The sequence below is a fragment of the Onychomys torridus genome, chromosome 10, assembly GCF_903995425.1.
Source record: "Onychomys torridus chromosome 10, mOncTor1.1, whole genome shotgun sequence".
Lineage (NCBI taxonomy): Eukaryota > Metazoa > Chordata > Mammalia > Rodentia > Cricetidae > Onychomys > Onychomys torridus.
In genome coordinates this window covers 86,181,081-86,208,460 of record NC_050452.1, presented here as the reverse complement: position 1 = coordinate 86,208,460, position 27,380 = coordinate 86,181,081, and the positions used below count along the sequence as shown (strand labels likewise).

The 27,380-nt window shown below is 39.4% G+C and overlaps 1 protein-coding gene across 1 annotated transcript; it reads left to right on the top strand.

Moving 5' to 3' along the window:
- Window positions 1-4,553: 4,553 nt before the first annotated feature.
- Window positions 4,554-22,795, top strand: LOC118592520 (alpha fetoprotein). Its single transcript, XM_036201570.1, has 14 exons — window positions 4,554-4,647; window positions 5,361-5,412; window positions 6,337-6,469; window positions 9,599-9,810; window positions 10,842-10,974; window positions 12,154-12,251; window positions 13,674-13,803; window positions 15,472-15,686; window positions 17,657-17,789; window positions 18,445-18,542; window positions 19,055-19,193; window positions 20,839-21,062; window positions 22,110-22,242; window positions 22,751-22,795. The coding sequence occupies exons 1-14, from the start codon at window positions 4,563-4,565 to the stop codon at window positions 22,793-22,795; spliced, it is 1,830 nt and encodes a 609-aa protein (XP_036057463.1). The 5' UTR covers window positions 4,554-4,562.
- Window positions 22,796-27,380: the final 4,585 nt, after the last annotated feature.

Here is a 27,380-nt window from a genome sequence, read left to right as displayed (position 1 = left end):
GTCAACTTCTTTTTTTTTTTTGAGCTGAGGATTGAACCCAGGGCCTTGTGCTTGCAAGGCAAGTGCTCTGCCACTGAGCTAAATCCTCAAACTGCAAACCAGGGTGTTGTGCCCATTGCACTCCTGAGAGTAAAAAGGTAGCTTGGATTGCACTAAGTCGTCAGGCACTATCCAGGACCATTTGGGTAAACCAGTGTCTGTCTCTCTGTGTCTGTCTCTGTATCTCTGTCTCTCTCTCTCTCTCTCTCTGAGACTCAGTGTATGCAAACTTCACTTCTGAATCTATCATTTTTTAATTTTACTTCATTCATATTCTCATCAACAATACTTTCACCCACATGGCTTATTAGACTGCATACTGCAGTAGTTTCTTAATTGGTCATATTTCCTTTGACAACAGTAGAGACATTTTCAAAATACAAAGATGATTTTTTTTCTATCAGTTTTGCTTTATAGTACTCGCACTGTCTTAAGATGAAGTGTAAACATGATAAGGTCCTTGAGATATGGCCTCTACCAGCCTTATTAAAAAAAAACAAAAACGAAAACAACAACAAAAAAAACTTCCTCTATTAAGTTGGTAAAATGGCTCATAGGGTAAAGGCGCTTTGCCACATGAGCACAACAATCCGAGCTCCATCCCGGGATACCACATAAGAGTGGAAGAAAAGAGCCTACAAAGTCATACACATGCCTTCTCTCTCTCTCTCTCTCTCTCTCTCTCTCTCTCTCTCTCTCTCTCTCTCTCTCATGTGCGCATGCATGCGCGTACACACACACACACACACACACACAAACACACTTGCACAATAATAAAGTATAAAAAATTTAAATTCCCTCTGCAGGGTGAGTTTCATCACTTCTTCCTTTCTTCTGTGTTATGGAGGAGTTACATCCAGCTAAGTGAGCTACAAGCTAAGTGAGCACTCTACCACTGAGCCACAATCCTGCTGAGTTCTGTCATTTCTGAACTATGTGTTTCATAGACACTGCCTTTCCTCCCATTCCTTAGACATGCCACTCTCTCCATCGCCAATGGGCCTCTTTTGTTGCCCTTTACATTTCTGGAAGTAAGCCTCTTTACTTAGCCTATTTACCTCTTTTTTTTTTTTTTCAGGTCTCTCTGAAATGTTACTTTCTCCAAAAATACTTCACCTGACCTATCTGAAGATGCCAGGAGCTCTGTTTCCTCCACATATCACAGCATCCCTCATACAACCTGATAATGTGGAAGTAGTCATCTGCACACCTATGGGATGTGGTCTCAGTCCATGATACTGCCTAACTCTTATTGCTGACTCTTCCTTTCAGAGAACAGAGTCTTTGATGCACACTCCACATTTTTTGTTGTTGTTGTTGAATGGATAAAGAAACCCCCATCTCTGTGCTAGGCCGTATCCTGAGTCATTAATTCTTGCTCATTTGTTTAACCCTAGTTCATTAAGAAGGCACTAGTTTTATCATAATGTTATAGATGAATTTGTTGACAATAAAGCCTGGGTTGAGTTGTTTGCCTGATGTCACCTGGTTGACAGTTGGTACAGTCAAGGCTAGAACCTTTCTTATACCAAAGTCCAGTCTATCAGGCCATCTTGGTTCCATGTGGTTTCCTGGACTTAGGAAGTAGAGCAATGGAAAAGAATTTGGTGTGAGCTCAGCATTTGTGGCTGAGCTTTGAGCAATGACACACATGGGCTTATGCTTGTTTGCAGTTGGTATTAGAGAGTTCACACAAAGTCATGGAGCAGATAAGTGAGAGGGCAAAATTCAAACCTAGTTGCCATCTTCGCTGTGACCCCGGGTTACCATTCTGATCACATGCTTTGGAACTACAGAGTCACACCACAAGGCAGAGTGCAGAGAGGGGCGAAAGGATGATGCCAATTCAGCAGGCCTTGAGCTGATCTGGGCTGTTCCTCCTGGTTTAGGTGTAGAATCATGCCAGTGACTTTGGTGGCTGATATAACATGCCTCTTTCTTGATATGTACAGGATTTCTGTAGTTATTTGTATATTTAGAGACATAGCCATAGTTTTAAATATCATATTTACCAAATCTTATTACACATGATCCATTTAGCATGAAAAGATGACAGAACTGCACACCTGGCCTTGCCAATTACATACATAGTAGCATAAAACTTGAAACAGGATTTGTGAAGTTAGGAAGATCTCACAGTGGCCAGGATGGTGGAGCACATCTGTAATCTAGGACCTGGGAAGCTGAGGTAGGAAAACCACAAACTCCAAAGCCAGATTTCCACAAACCAACCATCCAAATAATTGACCAACCAAGCAACCAAACTAAGGCAAACATCTCAAAGCATATAAAACCTGGAATTTACCAAACGGAAACTCTTCTGCTTTAAACCTGTGTCATGGGATAAGTGCATTCATTATCCATTCAGCAAGTGTGGAGTCCTGCTTTGACACCACACTCTGTACAGGCTTTGGAATTGATTGTCTGAGTTGGGGCAAGCTGTGTAGAGTCTGACTCATCAAACTCTATTTCAGCCCTTCATGCCCAGTGCTTCATGATGAGAGCTTTCCAGCCATTCTTCACAGTGCTCTCGTCATCATGTATTTGGGTAAAATCCAAGAGTAGGAGATTGACATCTCACTGTGCCAAACTGCTGGAAAGGAGAACCACCCTTCTTAGAGGGTAGACAACCTGGGTCTGTGTCTATGATTAGATTCCTCAAAAGATGAAACATAAGGTGGTCTGATGGCAGAAAGTGAAAACATAAATAAAGTGGAGCTGCACAAAAAGCTCAGAACTCAGCATTGGTCATGTTATGACAAATGTTTGCATCTCACCGGCTGTTGGTGATTTAAACCTTTGTTTACATATCAGGAAACTTGATACATTATGCACAGTCTGAAATATACTCAGTTTACTTAAATCATCCATTGCTATTTTATTGAACGAGGAGGGAGGGAAGGAGAGGGGGAGAGAGAGGGAGTGAGGGAGTGAGGGAGCCTTATTCACTTGCAATCTAGAAAACTGTTTGGATTCTATGGCCTATCATTGCTGTGTTTTAGTCTACTTATTTTGAGGAGAGTAAAGAGAACTGGCATGGCCTAAAAATAAGGTCCCTATTGTGTTTTTTTCTCCCTGTTTTCTATTAGTAATACACTATGAGAATCTTTCCATTACATTAAATATTGCTCCACAAAATTGGTTTAATAGCTGCACTTCACTCCATTTTATGAATGCATCATATTCATATTCTAGTATAGGTCATTTGTTTTTATAATCATGTTTTTAAAATAGCTGCTCATGGGATAGACAGGTGGCTCAGCAGTTACGGCACTTTCTGTTCCTCTAGAGGACCTGGGTTTGATTTTCAGTGCCCCCATGGCAGCTCACAACAATCTGTGCCTTCAGTTCCCGTGGATCCAATACCCTCTTCTAACCTCCTCAGGCGACAGGCAGGCACATGGTGCACAGACATGCATCCAATCAGAACACTCAAACAAATGAAATACATGTTTAAAAAATGAATTTAAAAATAATAATTTTTAATTAAAAATTTTTATTTTAAATATTTTAAAATATTTATTAAATTTTAAATTTAATAAATGAAATTGATTACATATGAAGTCTCAGAAAGCACTGATGCCTGGATCTTAAGTCCACAGGTTCTGACTTGTTGGTCTGAGTTACGGTTTAGGTAAGCACTGGGAACTTTTAACAGTTCTCCAGTAACTCTAATGTGTAGAGAAATTAAAAATCCTCATAAGACTCTCTGACATAGAGGGTGAAGGTATGAGAAGAATTACTCTTAGGGTCAGAAGTCTATCAGTGATCATTATTTATTATTACCTTAATCATCTTGAGCTGCAGAGTGGATGATGGAGTTGACCCACTTACCTGTGACATACATACAGAATTGTGGATGATGAAGCTGATCCACTCTCTGACATACATACAGAATTATTCTTTGGTAGATTAAATTAGAATAGGACTTGGTTCATCAAGGGTTATACTGTTAAGTTTTCTGCGTTAAACCATACACAGCACACTAAATAAAATATACCCGAGTGACAAATATTTTTGAGCTAAATAATAATACTATAATCAAGAAATATATCCATTAACAAAGAGTCTTAATTAGCTAAGCAATATGTTCAGTGCCTAGCATATGATACATATTTTATTCTTTTTTAAAAATTAATGCATTTTTAGTTACATAATAAGTCTGGTATCTTTTCTTTATGGCTATATCAATGTTTTAAGTTGGAATAAATTATTCTTCAGTGTAGGGGGAATTACCTATTTGAACAGTGTAGGTGGAGAAGAACATTTGCAGCGTTTGCAAGATGTTTTTCTGTTTTGCACTCTGAAGTGGTCTGTGTCCTTGAACATCAGATACGAATGACCCCTCTGCTGTTAATTATTGGCAAATTGCCTCATTTCAACGTAAGGAAATAGAGTAATATGTTTGCTAAGAGATGGTTACTAGTTAACAGGCATCACTTAAGAAGGATATAAAAGAACATCAGCGGGACTGCTCCCATATTCCGCTTCCACCACTGCTAGCACCGGAGAAACTAGCAACCATGGAGAGGAGGGTATCCATTTTCTTCGTCTTCCTACTAACTTTGGCTGAATCCAGAATGCTGCATAGAAATGAGTTTGGAATAGGTAAGATGCTATATAATTCGGGAGGTATTTTTCTATAACAAAATTCTTAAAAATTTTCACATTTGCATCTCTCCAGGTGTCTTGATTTAGGCATATTTACTGTTGTAGATGAGAAAAAATATTTAACTGGTAGATAGATTTAGACAAAGGATAAATGTAATTTTACAAGAGGCTTATGAAACCACAGTAATGTTTAGAACAGTTTTTTACACTCCATGCTCAATCAATTTTTGATGTTATTTAATTTATTTAATCTCATATACATATTTAATATCATGCATTATACATGGAAACCAAGCCACACTCCTAGTTCCTTCAGACTGACAAAAAAGTAACATCTTTATTCTCAGTAAGGGCTAATTGTTTGACTCTGAAAAGTTTGACTCTGTGAAAAGCATCCCTGTGAATGGGCCAACAGTAGCATAATTATGTCCAAAGGCTTCTAAAATAAGTCAGTTAGAACACTGTACTATTAGGGAGCCAAATAGTTAGGGAACCTGAAATATGAGTATTAGTGGTAAGTCTGCAACTGATCATTCTGGATAACTTTGTTCCTTAGCTTTGTTCGTTTTCCCAAGTGTAAAATTAAGATATCTGGACAGGTGGTTATTCATAACTTTTTAGTTCTAAAAGTTATAGTTTGGGTTTAAATTCAACAAGGATTGCTTTCCCAGCTGAAATGATCATGTGTCAAAATCTCTTTTGTTTCTCAGCTTCCACGTTAGATGCTCCCCAGTGCTTGACAGAGAAGAATATACTTAACCTGTAAGTTTTGTTTTGCATTGCAGATATACCATGCCCCCCCCCCCAAATCTTTAGACAACTGAATATACATTGTTTTTAAGTTACAGGAGGGAATTGGACAATTTTAAGTCTTCACTGATACTGAATATTAAACAGACATGCAAAATGTTGAACTTGGGGCAATGCCTTGCATGTTAACCTATACATTGCCGGGAATTCCATGAAGCAAATCAAATCAGATTTTCAAAACTGAAGATTAACTTCTCAGCAGTCAGTAATAGCTCCGTACAAGTGTAGGAATCTGTCTTTATCAGTACCAATAGAAAGATACTGCAACATTCTCTAGTTTGCAGACTGTTTCATATCAAGTCATAGGGAGTGAAATATCTTTATTTTTGTTATTTGTGGAGGACTTTTTATTCCTTTAAATGTTGCCTCTGTTCTACCCATTTGAAACTTATAGTAAGGAATTTAAACACACATGTTACTGGTGATATTTATATGCAGAAACCTGAACACATATCACTTTGAGTCAGTCTGAGACTACCACAATCTAGGATTGGAGTTCAGCCATGATAGGAGAAACAGAACAGGAGACCTTAATCTTTGCTTAAATTAAGTAAGAAAAAGAACCTGTAAATAATACAGGTCTTCACAGTTACCAATGTATCACACAAGCAGCAGTCTAAAAAGGAGGATGCACGTTTTTGGGAAATCTGTTTATTTTGACTTTTAAGAGTTAACATCCATCTTTATGGGTGAGGAGGACAGAAAGAGAGCTGACATTCATTTCTAAGGGACTAGAATCCAATTTTATGCAGACTTTTAGCAAAGGGTGCCTTCTGAACAGATCAGAACACAAGCCACCAACAGGAAAAGCTGTGCTTGGAAGGCAAGTGTGACCCGAGTCTAGTCCTTAAGCCTCTGCATGTGGTTTTATTTCAGTGCAACCATCACCTTTACCCAGTTTATTCCGGAAGCCACTATCAAGGAAGTAAGCAAAATGATAAGCGATGTGTTGACTGCGATTAAGAAACCCACCAGTGATGAGCAGCATGGAGGGTGTTTAGAAAACCAGGTGAGTGAACAGAAAGAAAAGCCCCTTTGAAACTTGACCAACATGTAGGCTGTAGAAGAGAAGGAACCAGGAACATTTGCCTTTAGTTGTTTGAAAACCTGTTGTATGAAAGCATTAGTCCTGGAATCCTGAACAGCACTGTCACAGAGCAGGTGGCTGCTAAGAAGAGCCACCATTAACAACAATAGAGACTCACAGCTATGGTTACAAAGTAAGATTATCTGAGCAACCATGGACACATTCTCTTCTTTGAGCTTTCATATCTACAATATACAGGGTGACATTAAGTCTATTTAGTGTCCTCATAGAGATTTGTGTTAACTATTAATGGCAGATCATTTTCTCTTGTGCACACAGTGTGGCTGACGTCTCTCTAGGGATTACTGCAAATGCATTGCAAACCAAACACTACATGGAAGATGATGTTCACCAATCAGAACATCGGTCCAGTGATCTAAGAGAACTTGGCTGCAGCTTATCATTAGAATCCCTGTAGAATCTATAAATGTTGAATCACTGAATTATATAATAACCTCTATTTATTTATATAATTATGATTTTATATAACATTACATTGTTATACTATTATATGATAATAATAATTAAATTAATCAAATCTCTATAATAATTCTCCAAGGTTGAGGACAATTTTCCTGTGCAGGAAACTGATTTGGCAGAACCGAGGTTTAAATGAGGATATCTGCCTCCAGAAATAAGGTCCTTAGCAGGCTGCTCACACTGTTCAGCACAGCACAGTGAGTGTGAGGCTCATAGCAGATTCTTTGGGTTGTCGGATATAGTAAACATACAGGGGCATCAATATTTGATACCCAGGTAAATCAGAACTTCAGAAAAACCATCAAGTTTAAGTACACAGTTGTCCTGGTATAAAAAGCTCATATGAAATAGTTATTATCCTTTAGTTTGCTTTTGTATAGAAATGGACTTTATACTTGTTGGAATTAGCAAGTATGGAGCAAAATCCCCAGAGCTCTGTCCCAGCGGAGTTGAAGTAGCCAAAATATTGTGTGTCTGGGCACTGTAGAGGAGCTCTTTTTAAATGTACATTTTAAAATTCATTCTTTGAGACTTTTATACAAAGTATTTTAATTACATTCATGTTCCAAACCCTCTTTCCATGTCCTCCAGACTACCCTTACTGCTATATCTCTATCTCAGTTTTGTTTCCTTTAAAAAAAAAAATCCACGGTGTCTTCCAGTATGTGCGTGGGCATAGGGCCATCTGCTGGCACATGTGCCAAGGGCTACACCCTAAAGAAAAGCTACTCTTTGTCTTCCAGCAGGCATCAACTGCCAACAACTCCTTTGCAAGGGCTGGGGCTTTGTGAGGAGTTTTGACTAGCTTGATCTTACACAGGTCTTGTACAGAACCATAGCCATTGTCACTTCATGTGTACAGTTGCTGCCCAGTCATGTCTAAAAACAGTTTTGCAGAAGTCTTCTTGCAATCTGTGGCTCCTACAGCCTTTTCCCTCCTCTTTCTCAATGGACCCTGACCCTTGAGGGCAGAGAGTGTCCCCTCTCTAAAGATGTCCCTTTTAGTGCACAGCATCCCACAGTCACTTATCTTCTGAACTTTGGCAGCTGTCAATCTCTGTATTAATCACCATCCACCACAAACAGAAGCGCCAGGGATGCAAGCTGAGGGCTGGACTAGGCTCCAGCTATAGCAATGACGGTATAGAAGGCAGTCTGATACTATGTCCATTCAGTCAAATAAATAAAACTAGGTCCTCTCTTAGGACCTACAGCATACTTAACCATGGGTTCTTGGCATGTTCTTGGCAGTTTACATTGGCAGGCGTGAGTCTTACACTGAGAGGGCAGGACTGAGATCCAATCAGAGCATTGTTGGTCACCCTTGTAACGTCACGCCCCTGTTGCACCAGTGGGTATACCTTAGCCAGGCTAATGGCTATTGTTCAATTAACAATTGTACAGTTTACAGCTGGATAAGACAATAGATTAGATGACTTTTCTCCCCCAGCAGCTTGCACAGAACCTTCTGGCATTATGAAATCTAGCCAGTAAAGAAGGCAACCTCATCTGCTCCCTAAAACTCTAATGTTTTTGAGTTAATCAGAATCCTTGGTTTATATTTTTGTTTTTGTCTTTCTCTGTTAGTCAGTTAAAAAACAAACAAACAAAAAACCCACAAAAAGCATGTGCATGAATCACACCCAAAACACTTCTTATTGTGATTTTTTTTTTGTTCAATTAGAGTTCAGGACCATGTTCCAGATTGGGTGGTCTGTCACCTCAAACTCAAAAGGTTTCTTTAAAAGGGTGAATTGAGACAAGCATGGCGGCACACTCCTATGATCTCAGTGCTCAGGTGGCTGGGGCAAGTCAGTTTCAGGCCAGGAAGGATTGTCTCATGAAGAGACACCATCTCAACCATTTAGAGAACATCAATGATAAGAAGTGAATATTGAGAATTACAGTCTTTAGTAAGACTGTCAAGATTTAAAAAAAATATTAGCAGTTATAATAGTTAAAGATGTTCCTAAAATGGACAAAACATGCATTTTTTAGAGGCTTTCTTCAGAACACCAATCTTGTCCAATCTCAGTGAATTTAGGAACTAAGGAAGAGAGCATTTTAAAATATTGTAGCTAAATCTGTAATTGTGACTAATGAAGGGTGGTTCTATTTTTAGTCCACTTTGAAGTCATTTTTACTTTTAACTGAAAATAATATCCAATTTTAGATTACCATACTGTTGTTACAGGGCCAAATGAAATGAATATCTATAAAACAATGAGGGAAGTTTCTATTATCTTGAGGCCAAGTTTCTATTATCTTGAGGCCAATTTTTTCATGAAATAAAAGAGTAAAATCACTTAATTTAAAATCAAGATAGGAAAGATAAACTATTGCATGTCCTCCCTTTTTCTTTTAAAATAAAATAACTATGTCTTGTGTGCAACCCAAGGATGTAAATTAGAAGCCCTTTACCCTAAAAGCTACCAAGGAAAGTCCTCACATCGGACTGAGAGGAAACATATTGAGCACATACAGGGGATTTTCTTCATTTACTGGCCTCATTTGGGATGTTAGAAAATTTTCCACATCTTTCATTAAAAACCAAAGATTTTCTCTTCCCAGATATCTGTGTTTCTGGATGAAATGTGCCACGAGACGGAGATCTCTGACAAGTATGGACTCTCGGACTGCTGCAGTCAAAGTGGGGAGAGGAGACACCAGTGTCTGCTTGAGCGCAAGAAGACTGCTGTGGCCTCTGTCATGCCCTTTAGCTTTCCAGAACCTGCCGAGAGCTGCAAAGCATATAAAGAAAACAGGGAGATGTTCATGAATAGGTGAGGACCACTCCCCGGGCAGTCAGTGTTTCTGTAGTCTACAAGTGTACTCCAAAGTGTGTAGAAGTGTGTGTCTGTTGAGGTCTGTACCAAGAATATCTCAAGGGCTCCTGTTAATACAGGCCGTGAGATGCAAGACAGACCACATGCAGACCCAGCCTCTGATCCTTCAGTCTCTGGAGATATTATCTCTTTCCCACCTTTAAAGTCTTGATTTTGCTTCACCCCCAAAATGCAACAGTATTGAATGAAAGAATGACTTCCAATATCCAAGTATTTATGTATCTCACCCACTAAACTGATAATTAATATTGTACAGTCAGGTAATGTTGGAACAAATGTGCGCGGCACAAATGGCTGCATGAATGCTCACAGGCACTGCTGTTGCCCTCTAGCCTTCCTTTAAAAATATTTCACGTCATTTTTGAGACAGGGTCTCATGTCCAAGCTGGTCTTGCACTAAGTATGTAGCTAAGGACGGGTTTGAACCTCTGCTCCTCCTGTCTCTATCTTCTAAGTGCTGGGGTTACACACACACACACACACACACACGCACACGCACACACACACACACACACACACACACACACACACACACACACACACACACACACACACACACACACACACATATATATGACAGAGACAGGGAGAGAGGGGAGGGGACTTGCTAAGATGGTGACTAAGGAGTCTGGCCTTGTTGATTCTCCAGGTATGTCTGAGCAGACTTATTTAAAAAGACATTTAGATAAGAATCATAGCATCTTTGCTTGTTTTCATAATAGACTCTGGAACCAAGTATTCGATCTTTTCTTTTCTCCTGGGGTTGTCAGAGAGGAAAATTTTTGACAGCATCTGGAAGAAGCACAGACATTTCCCCTCTAATGGCACAGTAAAGTAAAAGCCCTGTGCACTTCCTCGCTTTTGCTGTTATGCAAATCTTTAAATAAATCCCAGAGCCCACTTCAGAGCATTGCAGTCCATCCATTTTTTACATGTTTGCAAATTGCCAAGTGTTGTCCATTTCACAGGGTCATCTACGAAGTGTCAAGAAGGTACCCCTTCCTGTATGCACCTACCATTCTCTCCCTGGCTGCTCAGTACGACAAAGCAGTTCCAGTTTGCTGCAAAGCTGAAAATGCGGAGGAATGCTTCCAGACAAAGGTGGTATCTTTGTGCAGCTATCTGAACCTAAATGGGGTCTAGCTATGGCTCAGGAAAACAGAGTTAAAGTGGAAATGTGCCTCATGTGAAGACTATCATCTTCAGAAGAGAGTGTAATTCTTTTTCATCCTAATGAATCTTTCCCAATATCAGTGAAATTTCCTTGTATAGTTAAAGTTATAGTTAGAAACAATACCCATGATGGAAAAGTACAATTTTGGGCCAAAGTAAAAATGTGTATATTTTGTGGCTTCATGAATCAGCATTTATGGAATCTTTAAAGAAAGCAGAAGTAACAGCAATCTACATGGCAATGGTGACTTAGTAATAAATAAACTTGACAGAATGATGGAATCGTGCATCTTCTGCAGAGTAGGACAATGAAATACGTCCCTACAGCTTCTCATGACAAACATGAAATAATATTCATACAGAATAAACAACTCCATGATGAGCACACTGCAGGTTCAACCAGAGCTAAAGAAGCTGAACATTTATGGGGTTGTTCATGTCAGCAAAGTGGAACATATTTTAGTTTCTGGCTTTTGTTTGCTTGCTTGCTTTTACTTTTTGAGACAGAGTCTTTTTTTGTTCTGTTTTGTTTTTGTTTTTTCAAGACAGGGTTTCCCTGAGTAGCTTTGGAGCCTGTCCTGAAACTCACTCCGTAGCCCAGGCTGGCCTTGAACTCACAGAGATCCCCCTGCCTCTGCCTCTGGAGTGCTGGGATTAAAGGTATGCACCACTACTTCCTGGCTGAGACAGAGTCTTATATAGCCCCAACTAGGCCCAAATTCCTAAGAAGTGCATGACTTTCCTCAATACTAGACGATGACACAATCATTTTTTTTAAGTTTTTTATTTTATTTTATTATTTTTTAATGGAGCAGGAGTCAGTAGGCTTCAGTTTGACTAGAGGCTGGAAAGGCACAACTGTCCATATGGTCACTGTTTTGATGTTTTGTTTTGAAGTATTTTAAATAAATCTCAGGCAAACATACATAATAATTAATCTAAAAGTCATTAAAAATAATTTTCTTAAATGTCTGGTAATTCTAAATTTAGTAAAAAAAAATATTCCATGCACTTTCACATGTTATCTGTACCCATTGCTTTTCTAATTTTTAGAAAGAGTACATGGGCTTTTTTTTTTTTTTAACACTTCACTTCTTCTGCATCTAGAGGGCATCGATCGCAAAGGAATTAAGAGAAGGCAGCTTGCTGAATGAGCATGTGTGTGCAGTAATAAGAAAATTTGGATCCCGAAACCTCCAGGCCATGTAAGTTTAAGCTTCTATGGACCAATTATCTAGGCGCTGTAGAATTGCTGTTTATTTTTCTCAATGTCACTCTTACTGAGCAAAGTCCCCTTTGGTGATGGAGTCTGCGATTAGAATCATGAAATCTTAGGATCAGAAGGAAGCTATCAGATCAGGTGGCCATTTATTACTTACAAAAAGCCTCACTGGGTTGATATTCAAGAGAGAATTTCAAGGTTTATACTGTTTGCCTGTTCTAGACACCTTAGTTTCCATCTGCAATCAAACTACACCACCTCCTTAGACCATATTTTCCTAGCCCTTCTACAAAGTAGGCCAACCCTCATGGAGAGGCATCTCAGACTTGTGGCCTAACAAGAAATTCTTCATGTTAACTGTGCTTCCTACTCAGCTCCATTGTGTAAAGTGTTGCTTCTCATTAAAATATTCCCTCCAGGCAACAACTTCAGAACCCAGTGGCAGGTGAAAAGCAAGTTCTAAATCATGTGAGTCATGAGTATTGTGCACAACTGAGACTCAATGGACATTTTTAGTCGTGTAGTTAGTTCCAAAGACTGGCTGGGAATTCCTTCTGGAAGAGGCCCAACTTACCCTTCAATTACTTCCCAATTCTGCCAGAAACTTAATGATCAATTCATGAAGCACTTAAAAAAATCTGTCTTAGGAGTAAAATAGAAAACAGTTACAGCAATGGCATAATGTATCTATCAGCAAGCAGAGCCACATGCTCCCCAGTTGTCCCCAAACTCCCTCTCATCAGTAGCTACAGCTCAAGCACCTCCTCCAGGAGCGGGGTAAGTGCACAGGTCGCCCTTCACATGAATGGAATCCCCAGAGGCAGGCAGCTCTCATTTGTCCTGTCCTTCTGCCTTGATCTGAGGACTTGTCTCCAACACTGAGCCTGCTCTGCTTCTTTAATTCCCTTGCTTTGGCATCTGAACCTTTGCTGGTTTCTCACAACTATTTATTTCTAAGAAATGAAAAGCAGGTGTTATTCTCAAAGAATTTTCCCACCCCTTCACCATTTATTCTTTAATAAAAATACATATTTGTTCCCTTTGAGGCAGAATCTGGTAGTTAGGCTGGACTTGAACTCCCAATTCTCTTGCTTCCACCTTCTGCCTACTGAAGTTATAGACAAGTGATTCCCAAATATTCAGAACCAGGGATGAACAAGCAAGGACACTATTTATCTTGAGTCCCTAGAAAGTCTTTACAAAGCTATGAATTACTTACAAATCATTTGGAGACCCAGCCCATGATCTACAGAGCTTCTACCTGGAGAGGTGGGGCTGAAGCTGATGATCTAAGACATCTCAATTCTTTCCTCTTGGAGGTAACTCAACAGACACTTAATAGACATGCAATTTCATTCTAATAGATGAACAAGCTGATTTTTTTCTTTGAATCTTCCTCTTCCAGAACCATTATTAAGCTAAGTCAAAAGCTTCCCAGGGCAAATTTTACTGAGATTGAGAAGCTGGTCCTGGATGTGTCCCACATCCATGAGGAGTGCTGTCTAGGAAATGCGCTGGAGTGCCTGCAGGATGGGGTAGGAGTCTTTTTCTTTCTATGAGATGGTTTCTGCTTTCTCCCTTTTCACTTTGTCTCACTCTAAATGAAGGCCACCTTCCTTGGCCAGGACACAGTGTATGGTAGCTGTGACCTTGTGAAGTTGTAGGCTTTCTAAAGGTAGAATTTAAGCTATGTTCTTGATCTCAGCTTTCACTTCAGGCCTTAGCAACCCCTGCCCCTGTTTGTGAGACTAAGGCACATTTGTTTCTTTACTTGACTGAAATACAGTGAGTATCTTCTACCAGCTAGCGAGCTGCTGGTTCACTATGGAGAGACACTAGGAAAACATAAAAGGACATCAAGGAATGTATAGTTTGATCAGAGAGATAAGACAATGGCCTTCATGGAGTTATAGACTGTCTTGTTCACTGATATCTCTACAGGACAATGCATGTTACATCAAGAGAGTCTGTCATAGTTTGATGACAGATTTATAAGTAAAAATAACCCAAGAAACTGTTGCACAAGGGAAAATGTCCATTCATGGCAAGCAGAGGTGTGAATAAAGGGATCCAAATGAATTAAAACTCCAAACTCCTAGCAATAGAACCTATAAGAAGTGGTCATGTACATGGCATGACAATTTTGGGCCAATCCTGGGCTTCCTAGACATGGAACAAGAAGTCTACATACAACAAATCTCTTCCCCTCTCAACCTTGTGACACCAAGGAGACTTTGAAAAAAATCACTGTTGTTAGAGGCTCAAGTGACTTGGAAACTGGGGCAGGAAAGACTCATTTCAGTACACTCCCATGGTTCTTTTGTAGAAGTAGTTAAGGAAGTCAGCAGGTGGCAGGGGTTGCCAGGGACAGAGCTGGACAGATACTAGGGTAGCAGGCACCCCTGTGGTGAGGAGTGGATGAATCAGGAAGCATAGATTTGGGTATTTATTTGCTCATCACATGAAGAATTCATCAGTCAGTTAGGAATACTGGCAAAAAGTATTTTGCTTTTCTTTGACAACAGCTTTCTTGGTTTGTAAGTAACAATTTTATTGATTTTCATAGACGGTTAAAAATTATCTTTTAACTTTTGGAGCTTGTAGTTACTTTTTCATTGAGAGTAGACAAAAATAATTTCAGTATTTTAAGGAAGGCTTTAACAACTGAATGTTAGATTTCAACAGTCACAGCTGATAATGTCCCTGAGCAGAGACAAAAGTTTTCTCTCCAAGATTTTTTCACTGCGGGTTTGTTGTCTAGAGACTGCCCTCTGGAGGGCAGAGTGGGTCACTGCATATCTTTCTGATCAGGATGGAGGGGAGAGCTGGCAAGGTTAGAATGCCTGCTGCAAACATTGCCCATTGGAAAATTTCAATACCAATAAAAAGATGCTGTGTGGTTTGAGCAGCATATTTCCTTCGTTTCTTGAAGATTTTTTTTATTCAAATAGAAAGAAGGACTTATAGGAAAGAGATCTCGAACAAATCAGAAAGCAACGAGGAAAAGCAAGGTGAGCAAAATCAAAAGGGAAGAGAGAGAGGAGGTGAAAGCTGAAAGAGAGATGAAGCAAAATGCCTGTGTTGGCTCTTGATTTTTCTCTTCACCTTTCCATTGATTTCTTCTTCTACTTCCTTTTTAAGCTTTAAGTTCCTACCTTAAAGGATAAATCTTTGAGATTTATATTTTGTTATACCCATTACAGGAAAAAGTCATGTCGTATATATGTTCTCAAAAAGATATTCTGTCAAGCAAAATAGCAGAATGCTGCAAATTACCCACACTGGAACTTGGCTATTGCATAATTCATGCAGAAAACGATGACAGACCTGAAGGGTTATCTCCAAATCTAAATGGGTTTTTGGGAGATAGAAATTTTGGCCAGTTTTCTTCAGAGGAAAAAATCATGTTCATGGCAAGGTAACATGCTCCATAAATGTATGTTCACAGTGATAAAGATCATCATGTGATGAGAAACTTTGTTTTGCTGGCGTGGGGAGTGGTGGCTGTAGTCTTTGAGCTCAGTTGAGGCTGTCTGTCTTGCTGCTGTGATGCTAAGGAGCTGCAAGCAGGGAACCAGTGACTAGGGAATGAGATCTATGGTAGTGATGAGACTTCCACAATGACCATTATTAATTGGCTTGCTTATGAATCTAAATTTTGTTTTATATTTTCTCTGAAATGAGGAATGCTATCCTACTTACATATCTCATATGATAGCCACCATGAACTTTCAAAGATAATCTAGATATTTCTGTAATAAGGAAGGCTTAAGCTGGCAAGTTGGCACAGTGGGGAAAAGTACTTGCCACACAAGCCTGACTGCCTGAGTTCAAACCAAGGAAAGTGACTGAACCAGTTTCCAAAAGTGCTCCTCGACAACACATGCATGCTATGGCATATGTGCCTGCCCCTCTAGTAATAATAGATAAATAAAATTAAATTTGAAAACAAGAAGGGCCCAAGATCATGAATAGATTCTCTTGCTATACATGTTTTGAAAAACCATTCCCCTAAATGTAACTCAATAGCTAGAGCCAGATAGACAGTCTTTCATTGAAGCCGATTGCTCACTATTCATTGAAATTTTAAGCCAATGAAAACAAGTTTAGGACATTTTCACAATGGTAGTTTTTTGTTGTAGAATCAATAGGCATGTATTCATTCTATTTGCCAACAGTCAAATTAATAGCTTATCCTTTACTGTGTGTACCTGCGAACACTATTAGAAGAGAGATTTGTGCAGCTCTTAGGATATTATACTTAATGATTTCCGAGGGCCTTTCTCAACATGAGAGTCTAATTCTAATGCAGCAGTAAAAACAATGGCTCAATTTTCTCTCCAGTATTCCCAGAAGACATAGCTCTTTTGTTGCCTTAAAATCAGATAATTCACATATCATTTGTACCACTAAATAAAATTATGTAAACCAAAAAAAGACTAGATTCAGGAGACACAGCTAGAGATTCTATTGGTGGTATAAGTAATCACTACCAATATCTAAAACCATGGAACACAATTAGTATTAAAGAGCAATCTTCAAACTTTTATGTGCATACACATCTAAGAAACCTAATAGTGTGCTTCATAGAGACAGGCCTTCAGTGGCAAAGAATGTTGGCAGTGGAAATTGTCTGAGCTGAGAATGGTCTTCCTCCACACCCTTGCACTTCCTTCCCTTACCCAAAGGAGCTGTGCTTGACCACAAGCCCAATCAGTGACTACTCCTCATTGGGTGCTACCTCTCTTTCTGCTCTCCATCTTTCTTTCTCTCCATTGATTTGTCACTACCAAAGATAGACAACCCGTTTTAAGCTTGCTTCTGCCTCCTTATAACAGATGCTTTGGGGAGGAAAGATATTTTCTCCTACATGGCATTAGCTCTTCACTGTTTAGAGCAATTTCAGCATACAGTGCTCTCTGGAAAACATATCTGTTGGATAAATGATTATAAATCTCACCGTTAAAAAGCCAACATGAGATATGAAATAAAATAAAACAGCATTGTTTGTATCATTCTTCTTCAATTAGAAATAATTTCACATGCATATATACATAGTTTTAGACCCAGATCCACATATGAGAGAAAATAGTTGAGTTTGTCTGAATCCAGCTTATTCACTTAACTTAATGATTTCCAGTTCCATCTATTTTCTGGCAGATGTCATGTTTCCATGAAAGGACATTTTACAGAGTAATTTAAGGGACTATGTATAGCCTGCATTAAGAGTTTTGCTGTTTATAGAGTTCAAATTATGTTGTTTTTTCTGTTTCACCTGCTATTTGATTTTTAACGCCTATATGCTCTATTACATAGAAATGGTTAGGGAATTAATAGTGTAATTTGGTCTTAGTTCCAACAACATGATATTTTTCCTACATATTTCAGCTTTCTTTATGAATATTCAAGAAGACATCCCAACTATGCTGTCTCAGTTATTCTAAGAATTGCTAAAACATACCAGGAGATGTTGGAGAAGTGTTCCCAGCCTGAAAGTTCACTTGCATGCCAGGACAATGTGGTAGGCTGCTCTGGAATTTGGGGCATAATCTGTAAAACTGCATTGATAAAGAAGCATTGAAAACACTGTTTGTGGGCCAGAGGGATGGTCCAGCAGGAAAAGGTACCTGTACCATGAGCCTGGGGACCTGAGTTGAAGGGGACCTGAGTTGAAGGGGACCTGAGTTGAGAAGGAAAAGAAACCTGCTCCACCATGTTGGAGAGGCTTCCACACATGTCCTTGGGCACGCTCCTCACCAAATAATAAAAGTAAACTATTTTTATTAAAATAAAAAGTAACTATTATTAACTAGCAATTAGCTAATTATACTTATAAACTAGCAACCTAACTCTTAAGTAATTATTCCATCCACCAATGGCTTATATAAGAAATAAAAATGTTGGTCAAATGCTCCATGGTGAATAGAAATAGAGAGAATATTCATTTTTGACAGCTTTGGGAAGGCAAAATCTTATACAGAAATTGCAGTTTTCTATCTAGTGGTTGTGTTCTCAAGAGTTCATTTGTTTTAATTTTCAAATTCACAGTCTATCATCTTTAATGTTTTATAAAGGCTTCTAAGATGGGTTTTGTAAAGGAATAAGATACTGGCATAAAGAAAATTGTGTGTCTGGAAGGAGAGAAAAAATGCATGTAATAATATCTGTATTTTTAGGAAGAAGAACTGCAAAAACACGTTGAGGAGAGCCAGGCCCTGTCGAAGCAGAGCTGTGCTCTCTTCCAGAAGCTAGGGGCCTACTACTTACAAAAGGAGTAAGTTATTGTTGTGGTTGTGTTCAGTGATGTAGCACTTTCAATAGGTAGGGGAAACATAAATTTAAATTCTTAAGCCACTCCTACCCTCACTTCCAGTTGGACAGAAGTCAGTATAAAATTGGTTACAGGATTCCTCCCAGGTCGTTCCCACTTAGGGATCCACAAGAACACCTGTGAAATCTTATCTATTGGACTGGCTGCAGGTTCCCCAAACCCTGCAGCTTTTGGCAGGAGAGGAGTCCATTTTGCTCACAGCCTATCAAGGTTCCAACACCCAAAGGTCACAGCTGAAATCAAGGAAGTGCTGAGGTTGGGAAGATAGCCCGCTGCTCCAGCATCTGCATCCCATAGTGATACGTGGGGAAGAGGGGAGCATGTGGAGTGATGTCAGAATAAAAACTTCTCAATTGCTGAGCCACGTGCTCATGTCTCCTGACACCAAAAGTAGGTCCTTGAGAAGGAGGGAGAAGTGAAAACTCATGACGACACTGTAAAAATACTTCCTTCAGGTTCCTCATTACTTACACAAGGAAAATCCCTCAGATGACGTCAGCAGAGCTGATTGACCTCACTGGGAAGATGGTGGGCATTGCATCCACATGCTGCCAGCTCAGCGAGGATAAATGGTCTGCCTGTGGTGAGGGAGCGGTGAGTATCCTCTCTCATTTCTGCTCTGTTTGACTTGAAGCTGTTTCATATTTCCATCCTAGGAGAAATAGTGGAAATGGCATTGCTTGGTTTGTTCAGTGAGTTCAAATGGAGGGGTTTGTGGGAGTGCTGTCTCTCAGTGGTTTGCCTTCATCCAGGCTTCCTATCCTTTTAGAATGCCTGGTAGACGTGCAGCGAATTTATTCAACAATATATAAGCAAGCTTTATGCATAGGAAGGATAATCGCCAATATGTTATTCAACTTATTTGTATTATCTAAATTCTTAATTTAATATTTGAAAAGCAAAGCAAAGCCTTACTTACAATATATTGCAATTAGTTATCTTATTTTAGCCATAGTTAGGGATCTGCCTTTTGCAGGCCAGTCTTATCTTTTATTGTCCTATTTGGGACAGCTTGTTCCCTAGGTAAAGTACAGGAGTAAGATCTATGTTCTGGATAGTAAGCTCCTTCATTTTCATGTCACACTGAAAGAAGACTTCTGTCAGTAAGCTTGAGCTGTTTGCATTTGATACTTAAGAATAAAAATTGTACCATTTTTCTAGGGTGACTGTCTTAGACTAGGTAATCTGAATTACTCACATAGACTTAGCCTGAGAACAGTAAGCACACAAACATGCTAAAAATAATTAAAATTTATAACTAGGTATTTAAGAGATATCTTTGAAGTATGTGAGATAGGAAGAATCTATATTAAAGCCTTAAACACACATTTACACACCCATTTATTTTCTATGAATTGTGTGTGTGTGTGTGTGTGTGTGTGTAATAAAAATTGCAAAGGTTAGATTTGTTCTATTCTGACCTTCAGAAAGTGATTCTCTGCATTAAACCCCAAACTTCAGAGTTTAAGAGATAGCTTGGACAGTTAAAATTATGTACTGCTTGGGAGCGGTGCACTCCTTTAATCCCAGCACTCGGGAGGCAGAGGCAGGCAAAGCTCTGAGTTCGAGGCCAGCCTGGTCTACAGAGTGAGCTCTAGGACAGCCAGGGTTGTACAGTGAGACCCTGTTTCAAAACCAAACCAAACCAAACCAAACCAAACCAAACCAAACCAAACCAAACCAAACCAAACCAACAAAAAACTGTTGTACTTTTGGTAGAGGACCCAAGTTTGGTTCTCAGCACCCACTGAAAATGACTCTCAAACACCCTTTACTCCAGATCCATGGAGATTTGATGCCTCTGTCTTCCACAGGCACCCACGTCCACCCCTATGTACACATGCCTAAAAATAAAACAAACGTTTAAAGAAAAGCAAAACTCAACCAGATACACATAGAAAACAACCTACTGATTGATTTGTACACATCAAGATAGAGATATTTTTCCTTTTTGAAAGTCTGTGTTCAACTAGAAGCATGTTTCAGCCAGCTAAAGGGCTTTCATCAATGTCACATGTGTTAAAATCTGTCAATCCATACTGTTTTATCCCAAGCAAATGAGCAAACATTTAAGTTCACAACATGCTGTTAGTATGGCAACAAAAGTACATAGCAAGTTTTCCTGAAATATTCGTGATAAGTTCCATTGGATGTCACTACATGACATTTCAGGAACTGTGAGCCAACTTGGTAGCTAATTTTATTTCCCTGCTTTCTTCCTTTTCATTTTCCTAACCAGGCTGACCTTTTCATTGGACACTTGTGTATAAGACATGAAGCAAACCCTTTGAACCCCGGTATTGGCCACTGCTGCAACTCTTCATATTCCAACAGGAGGCCATGCATCACCAGCTTGGTGATAGATGAAAGCTATGTCCCTCCACCATTTTCTGAGGACAAATTCACCTTGACCAAGGATCTGTGCCAAGCTCAGGGCATAGCTCTGCAGACCATGAAGCAAGAGTAAGACATTGTTTTGTTCTACCAATGCCGGAGGGAGGAGCCGAGACTCCTGCTTTACATTTCTGTAACTCATAGGTTGTGTAGACCAGAACTGCCCTTGAAGCACTAATGTGTCTCTTTGGAATTAGTTCTGTTTCAGTTTTCATACAGCCTTGTGGGGGAAGTTGGTTTGGAAAAATCCACTAAGGCAGACAATTTTCCCTTTATGAAAAATTATCTCTGTCCTAACAACTGTGATATATTTTGGGTAGAAGGACATTAGATGATCTATTTTGAAAAATTAGGAGAGATCTTTGTAGTGAGTCTGGGTACTTCCATTCCAATTGTAGGAAATGTGTGACTGCATTTATAAGCAGGCTAATTATATTGACTAGACCATATTGTTAAAATAAAAGGGAATACACATTTCATCGATGACAAGCGACATTCTGTAATAGTGATACATTCTTCAAATACCCATGCATTTCAATTTAAATTTAATACTCACTGGCTTTGCACAGGGCCTTCCTTCCTTGGGAGACCCATTCTTCCATTTTTCTTCACCTCAGTCAGAAGAGAGTAATAAGAATGGTGCTTTTTCTCCCAAGCATTCCCTATTGCCCTGCCAGCTTTATGTCCACCATGCAATCACTGCTAAGTGAGTAGTGTAGGCGGCCAGTGATCCTTGGGTTGAGGTATGACAGTGGCAGGTGTCAGCATCTAGATGTCGGGCTTGTGTTCATGGATAAACCACACTGTAGAAGAGGGAATAGGAAAGGATAATGTAGGCAAGCAAGACAGAGACCACACAGTTCCCTCCATAAAAGCATGTTGAACCCTGACGTGGTGTTTCATCTGTAACTTGCACCAGGGCAGGCCAGCAGCTTAGCATGTTTCCAGCCTCAGTCTTTCTGATGAAAACTGGAAGGACTAAGCCTGGCAATGAGTGGAATGAGTACTGGCTAAGGGTGGGACTACCAGAGCTCTAACATGTTCTACTAAAAGCAGTTTGGGAAAGCGCCATTGCATAACAGACTTCCCTGTATTTCCTTCTGTTTTCAACCACAGGCTTCTCATTAACCTTGTGAAGCAAAAGCCTCGCATGACGGAGGAGCAACATGAGGCTGTCACTGCTGATTTCTCTAGCTTTTTGGAGAAGTGCTGCCAAAGCCAGCAGCAGGAAGCCTGTTTTGCAGAAGAGGTGCGTGTGAAACATTTTATTCCCCAAAGTCTTGGCATGGAGCATCCTGCATTAAAGAATGGAAATGATATCCTGCAAATCTGTAACTTAAAATAATGACAGAATTAAATTTTCTTTGGACATTTCTTGAGGTTCAAAAATAATAACATTTTCCTAAGTATCAGGGGGAATTGAAAATTTAAACTGTATTAAGAGAATCAGTAATTTTGATTTATTTCCTAAAGGAGAGAATGATTAAATGTATATAAATAATTGATGACAATGTAGACATTTCTGAGCTAAAGTTAATCAGTTTTCATGAACTGGATTAAAAGGGTTCACTAGTTATGTATTAATTACATAACTAGGATCTTAGGAGAATATTTTTAGGACATCCACTTGAACTCACTTAGAAGCACGTTTTTTTATACCCACAGTAGAAACAAGGGTGAGTTGCCTGAGTTAATGTGTGATTGCCTCCATCCCACATCTCTCTATCTGAGCATTTTTATGTGTTCTTGACTTTCAGGGTCCAAAGTTGATTTCAAGAACTCGTGCTGCTTTGGGAGTTTAAACTCCTCCAGGTAACAAAAATTTCAGCCCCAGGCTAAATAATGATGTTGATTCTCCCTACATATCAATCTGTATTGATAAAGATTCTAAGAAATACCATTAGATTCCTTTAAAATGAGTATAATTTAATAAAACAGGTTTAGTTTTAACATACTGAAGTAAGGGGGCTGGAAAGATGGCTCAGCAGTTTAAGAGCACTGGCTGCTCTTCCAGAGGTACTGAGTTCAATTCTGTGCAACACATGGTGGTTCACAACCATCTACAGTGGGATCTGATGCCCTTTTCTGGTATAAAGTTATACTAGCAGATAGAGCACTCATAGTCTTAAAATAAATAAATAAATCTAAAAAAATTACTGAAACAAAAGTTTGGGAGACTTCAAAGGCTTCAGAAGATGCCATCAGCAGGCCTTCCTATGTCCCTATTAACAAAACATTTTTACCTTCTCTACCTACTCAATTAATAATATAACCTTTTTTTTTTTCCAGAGGGAAGAGAGGACAAAATGAGTTGACAGTTTGGTGAGAGCTTTTGGTTTAATTGTAACTGACAATACTTTAAGGACATGGTGAAGACTTCCATGTGAGATTTCTCTACCTCAGAAATAAAGACTTCCTAACTGGTTTTCTTTTCCTTGTCTGCTTATTTATGAAAATATATTTTTTTTTAGAGAGTTCTACATGCCATTGGCTAAAACAGATTCTATTAAAAATCATGAGTAGTGGTCATTGTAGGAGATTAAATTCACTCACAATGGATCTATCACACTAGAGGTTGATGCCTTGATGACCCGAGAAAACATTCTCAAGACAAACACTGCTAGGTGTTTCCTGGTCCCATTGCTCCTTATATGACTACTTAAGTGTATGAGTGAAGAATAAAACAGAAAATGAGAGATGAAGCTATGTGTTCAGAGGATACATGAAAATTCAACAAGTATTTTTCTTAATCTTGTTTGCTTTTCTATTCATAAACATTTAAAAACATGTCCACTGGGCTGCAGTTGCTTTGATCAAAGGTGCTTATTTATCTTTTTCTTTTTGGAGTGAGCACTCTCTGGCTGCCAGGCCCTGTTCCAGGAATAGTCACCCTATGATCACTGACTCCTTAGTCAGTGGTTGCTTTGGTAGAGAGTAAGAGAGAGAATAAAAAGGCAATGGCACTACGTTGTGACCTTAAGGAGGTGATAGAAAATTGCTGAGAGAACCACAGTGTAGGTGAGATCAGTTCGATGGAGGAAATTGGCACAGTCATTGAAAAAGACTCTGTGAAGAACAGGGTGTGTTCTCCAGTTCCAGTCCAAGGACAGGGCTTTCCACAAAAATGGAAAACACAGAAATGGACTGGGCATACCTACGCAGCATGAACAGTTCCTGGGAGTACATCATTGTACTTAGAAGCAGATGTTAAAAAATGTATGAATAGGCTGCATACAGAAAACTACAAAACAGTTTTGAGAATGATTAAAGAAGACAGAAGTGATGAGGTGTACAATGTTTGGAAGTTGGAGGATGAAATATCAGGGCAATACTACTGTAAGGAGTTTTATAAACCTACAGTAACAAAAATAGAACATTTGTGTAAATGCAGATAAACAGGTCAGTGCAACAGAATTAAGTGGCCAGAAAGGAACTCACATGAATATGGATTACTGATCTTTGAGTAGTGTGACCAGGCAAAACACAGGCCAGGGAAAGGGTTTTCCAACAAATGGTTCTGAGACAATTGGAAATCTGCACTACATGCTTGGAGAACTGAGAGCTATGCTTTATACCACACACCATGAGCCAAAATGGATCATAATGTAAAATGCAAAATTACAGAACTTAGAAAGAAAATATTTTGGTTTGAGAGGTAGACACATCCTTCTTAAATATGACACCAAATGTATAATCCATAAAGAAATAAATTGTAAGTTTTATTCAACTCTGGAAGAGAGAATGAATTACAGAATGAAAGGATGAATCCAAGGTTGGGGGAAATGCTTTTGCAAGGCAGAGACAAGCAAATCACATGTGACAAAGAGCTTACTTGTATCCAGATGATATTAACCAACCCTCAAAACTCAAGCGAGCAACACAACACAATAAAAAGGAAAAGTAACTGACGCCTCTATCCAAGCTACACCAAGTGGCCATGATGGCAAAACCAATCAACTAGTCAGACAGCCAACCAAACAAACAAAACATGAAGACATGCCAAACATAATCACTACTTAAATATAAAATGAAGCATGATCACACACCTATTAGAATGGTTGTAATTAAAATACTGACTATATCATTGTCTAAAGGTTTCAGAATCACACATTAGGAATCACACATTGCTTATGGGAGCGTCAAATAGTTCACCTGTTTGTGAAACAATTTTCTTATAAATTTAAGCATGCATTCATTATGGTACAGACATTCTGCTTCTAGATATCTACCCCAAAGATGTTTATGTTCATACAAAGAAATGCACACAAATGTGTGTGTTCCAGCTTTATCTGTAATAAAATTGAAAGCGTCAACGTTGTACCATAGGTGGGCTAGTGAGCCGAGCGTGGAATATTCATATTTGTACAGTGAAATACTATTTAAGAAAAAAAGGACAATTGACAAGTCAAACAGCACAGCTACAACTCTCAAATACCATTAATGAAAAGTAAGGTAATAGAGTGCACATCTTATAATTCTGTTCATATAAAAATACAGAGACTAAAAATCACTGTATAATGACAGGATGCAGTGGTGGTTTGTTTGAGGAATAGTGAAATGTTGGAGGGAGGGATTACCAAGGGTCCTGAGGTCATTTTGGAGGGGATGGCTGTATGTTCACAATCTTGATTGTGATGGTGGTTTACATAAACATTTATCAGTTTAAGTATTTGCAGTTTAACTACGTATCAATTATAACCCAATGACACTGATTCACTAAGTTCACTTAAAATATTGCAGAGTTTAAATTGAATTTTTATTACCTCTTACAGACTGAACATTATATTCCTAAGAGAGAGAGAATCTCAACCTGGTCGAGTCAGCTCCATCATCCAGTCCTAGAACATACCCCAGTGTCCTCTGTGAATTTCTACAGAGTATGGGGCATTAGCATGCCCATCTAGAAATACAAATTCCACCTCAGCCCATCTTCAGAGGCCACCCCAAGTCCTGGAAATGAGCTATGTTTGTGATTTCTATGGACAACAGTTTTCTGTCCCTTTTAATCAGCAACTCTGCCTGATACAGAAGCCAGACTTCAACCCTCCTGAACTGCAGAGTGCCAACAGCAATCCTACTTGGTTTGGCATATGAGTTACATCTCTTAGCAGAATATCTGAAGAAGCAACTGTGAGGGAGAGTTTATTTTGGCTCATAGTACAAGGACTCAGATACTATCACGGCAGGGAAGACCCAGCCAACGTGGGGAAGGCGTGGTCAAGGGTTCACTATATGGAGCAGGAGCCTATAGCAGCTACTTGTTACATGGGGTTGACCAAAAACCAGAAATAGGGGCCCAGACAGATGGCCAAGCTACAATCCTCGTTCATTCTATATGACCCATTTTCCAGAAGCTTCACATCCCTGCCCCCAGCCCCCACACAAAATGAATGTTATGAGCTAGAGACCAAGTGTTCAAACTTGTGAGTCTGTGGGGACATTTCACACTGAAACTGTAACCGTAGAGAATACAGTCTGCAGTCTGCTGGAGCAGAGACGATTGTAGTTGCCAGATAGCAGCAGAACTGCTCGATTTCAGAGCCTACGGATGCTCTCACTAGACAGTGGGGTTCAGCCAGTGGCCCTGCCTGTTCTCAGAACAAAGGCAGTGGCCCAGCCTTACCAGAGAACCCGACAGCAAACTCCGCTGGCTGAGGAAATTGCCAGCTGCCTCACCCCCAGCCCTGATACTCCCAGGCTAGTAGAAAAAATGAAGGCCTGTTCGTATCCAAGGATACCGGACAGCCTAAGGTGGTGGCATCTTCCTTGAATGCATAGTAACTATGAGGGGCACAAGGATTCAGAAGAATGAAGGGATGATTACATCACCAAAGACACATGCAGGGATTCAATAACTATTGAATCTCCTTAAAGAAAAGGAAGTCACAAAACCAGTGACTTTAGTATACTCACAAAAGCTAAGAATGATTGAAAACATAGTATTTCAGAAAGCCACCAAAGCACGAACAGAGACAAACAAGGAAGAAAGTATTCACACACCCACCAGAAAACAGTGGACAAAACTGCAGTATTGTGTTCTTACCTTTCAATAATTACCTTCAATGTCAATGGACTACATTCAGTCTAAAAAAATAAGAAAATAGACTGGCTGACTGGGTTTCAAAAAAAGCCAACTATATGCTGTTTGTGAGACTCACTTCACTTACGAGAGCACACAGAGATGGAGGAGGAAGGGGTGAGAACAGATATTCCCTGCAAATGGACCCAGGAGAGTGCAGGGACAGTGGTGCCTAGACAGATAGACCTTAAGGCAAAAGTGGTCAGAGACAAGAAGTCAACCACATACCAAAAAAAAAGGCAAAGCACCAAGAAGAGTTGTGTTCACTTTTTGGGGAGACATGAACAAACCTCTCACCCCAGAAAGGG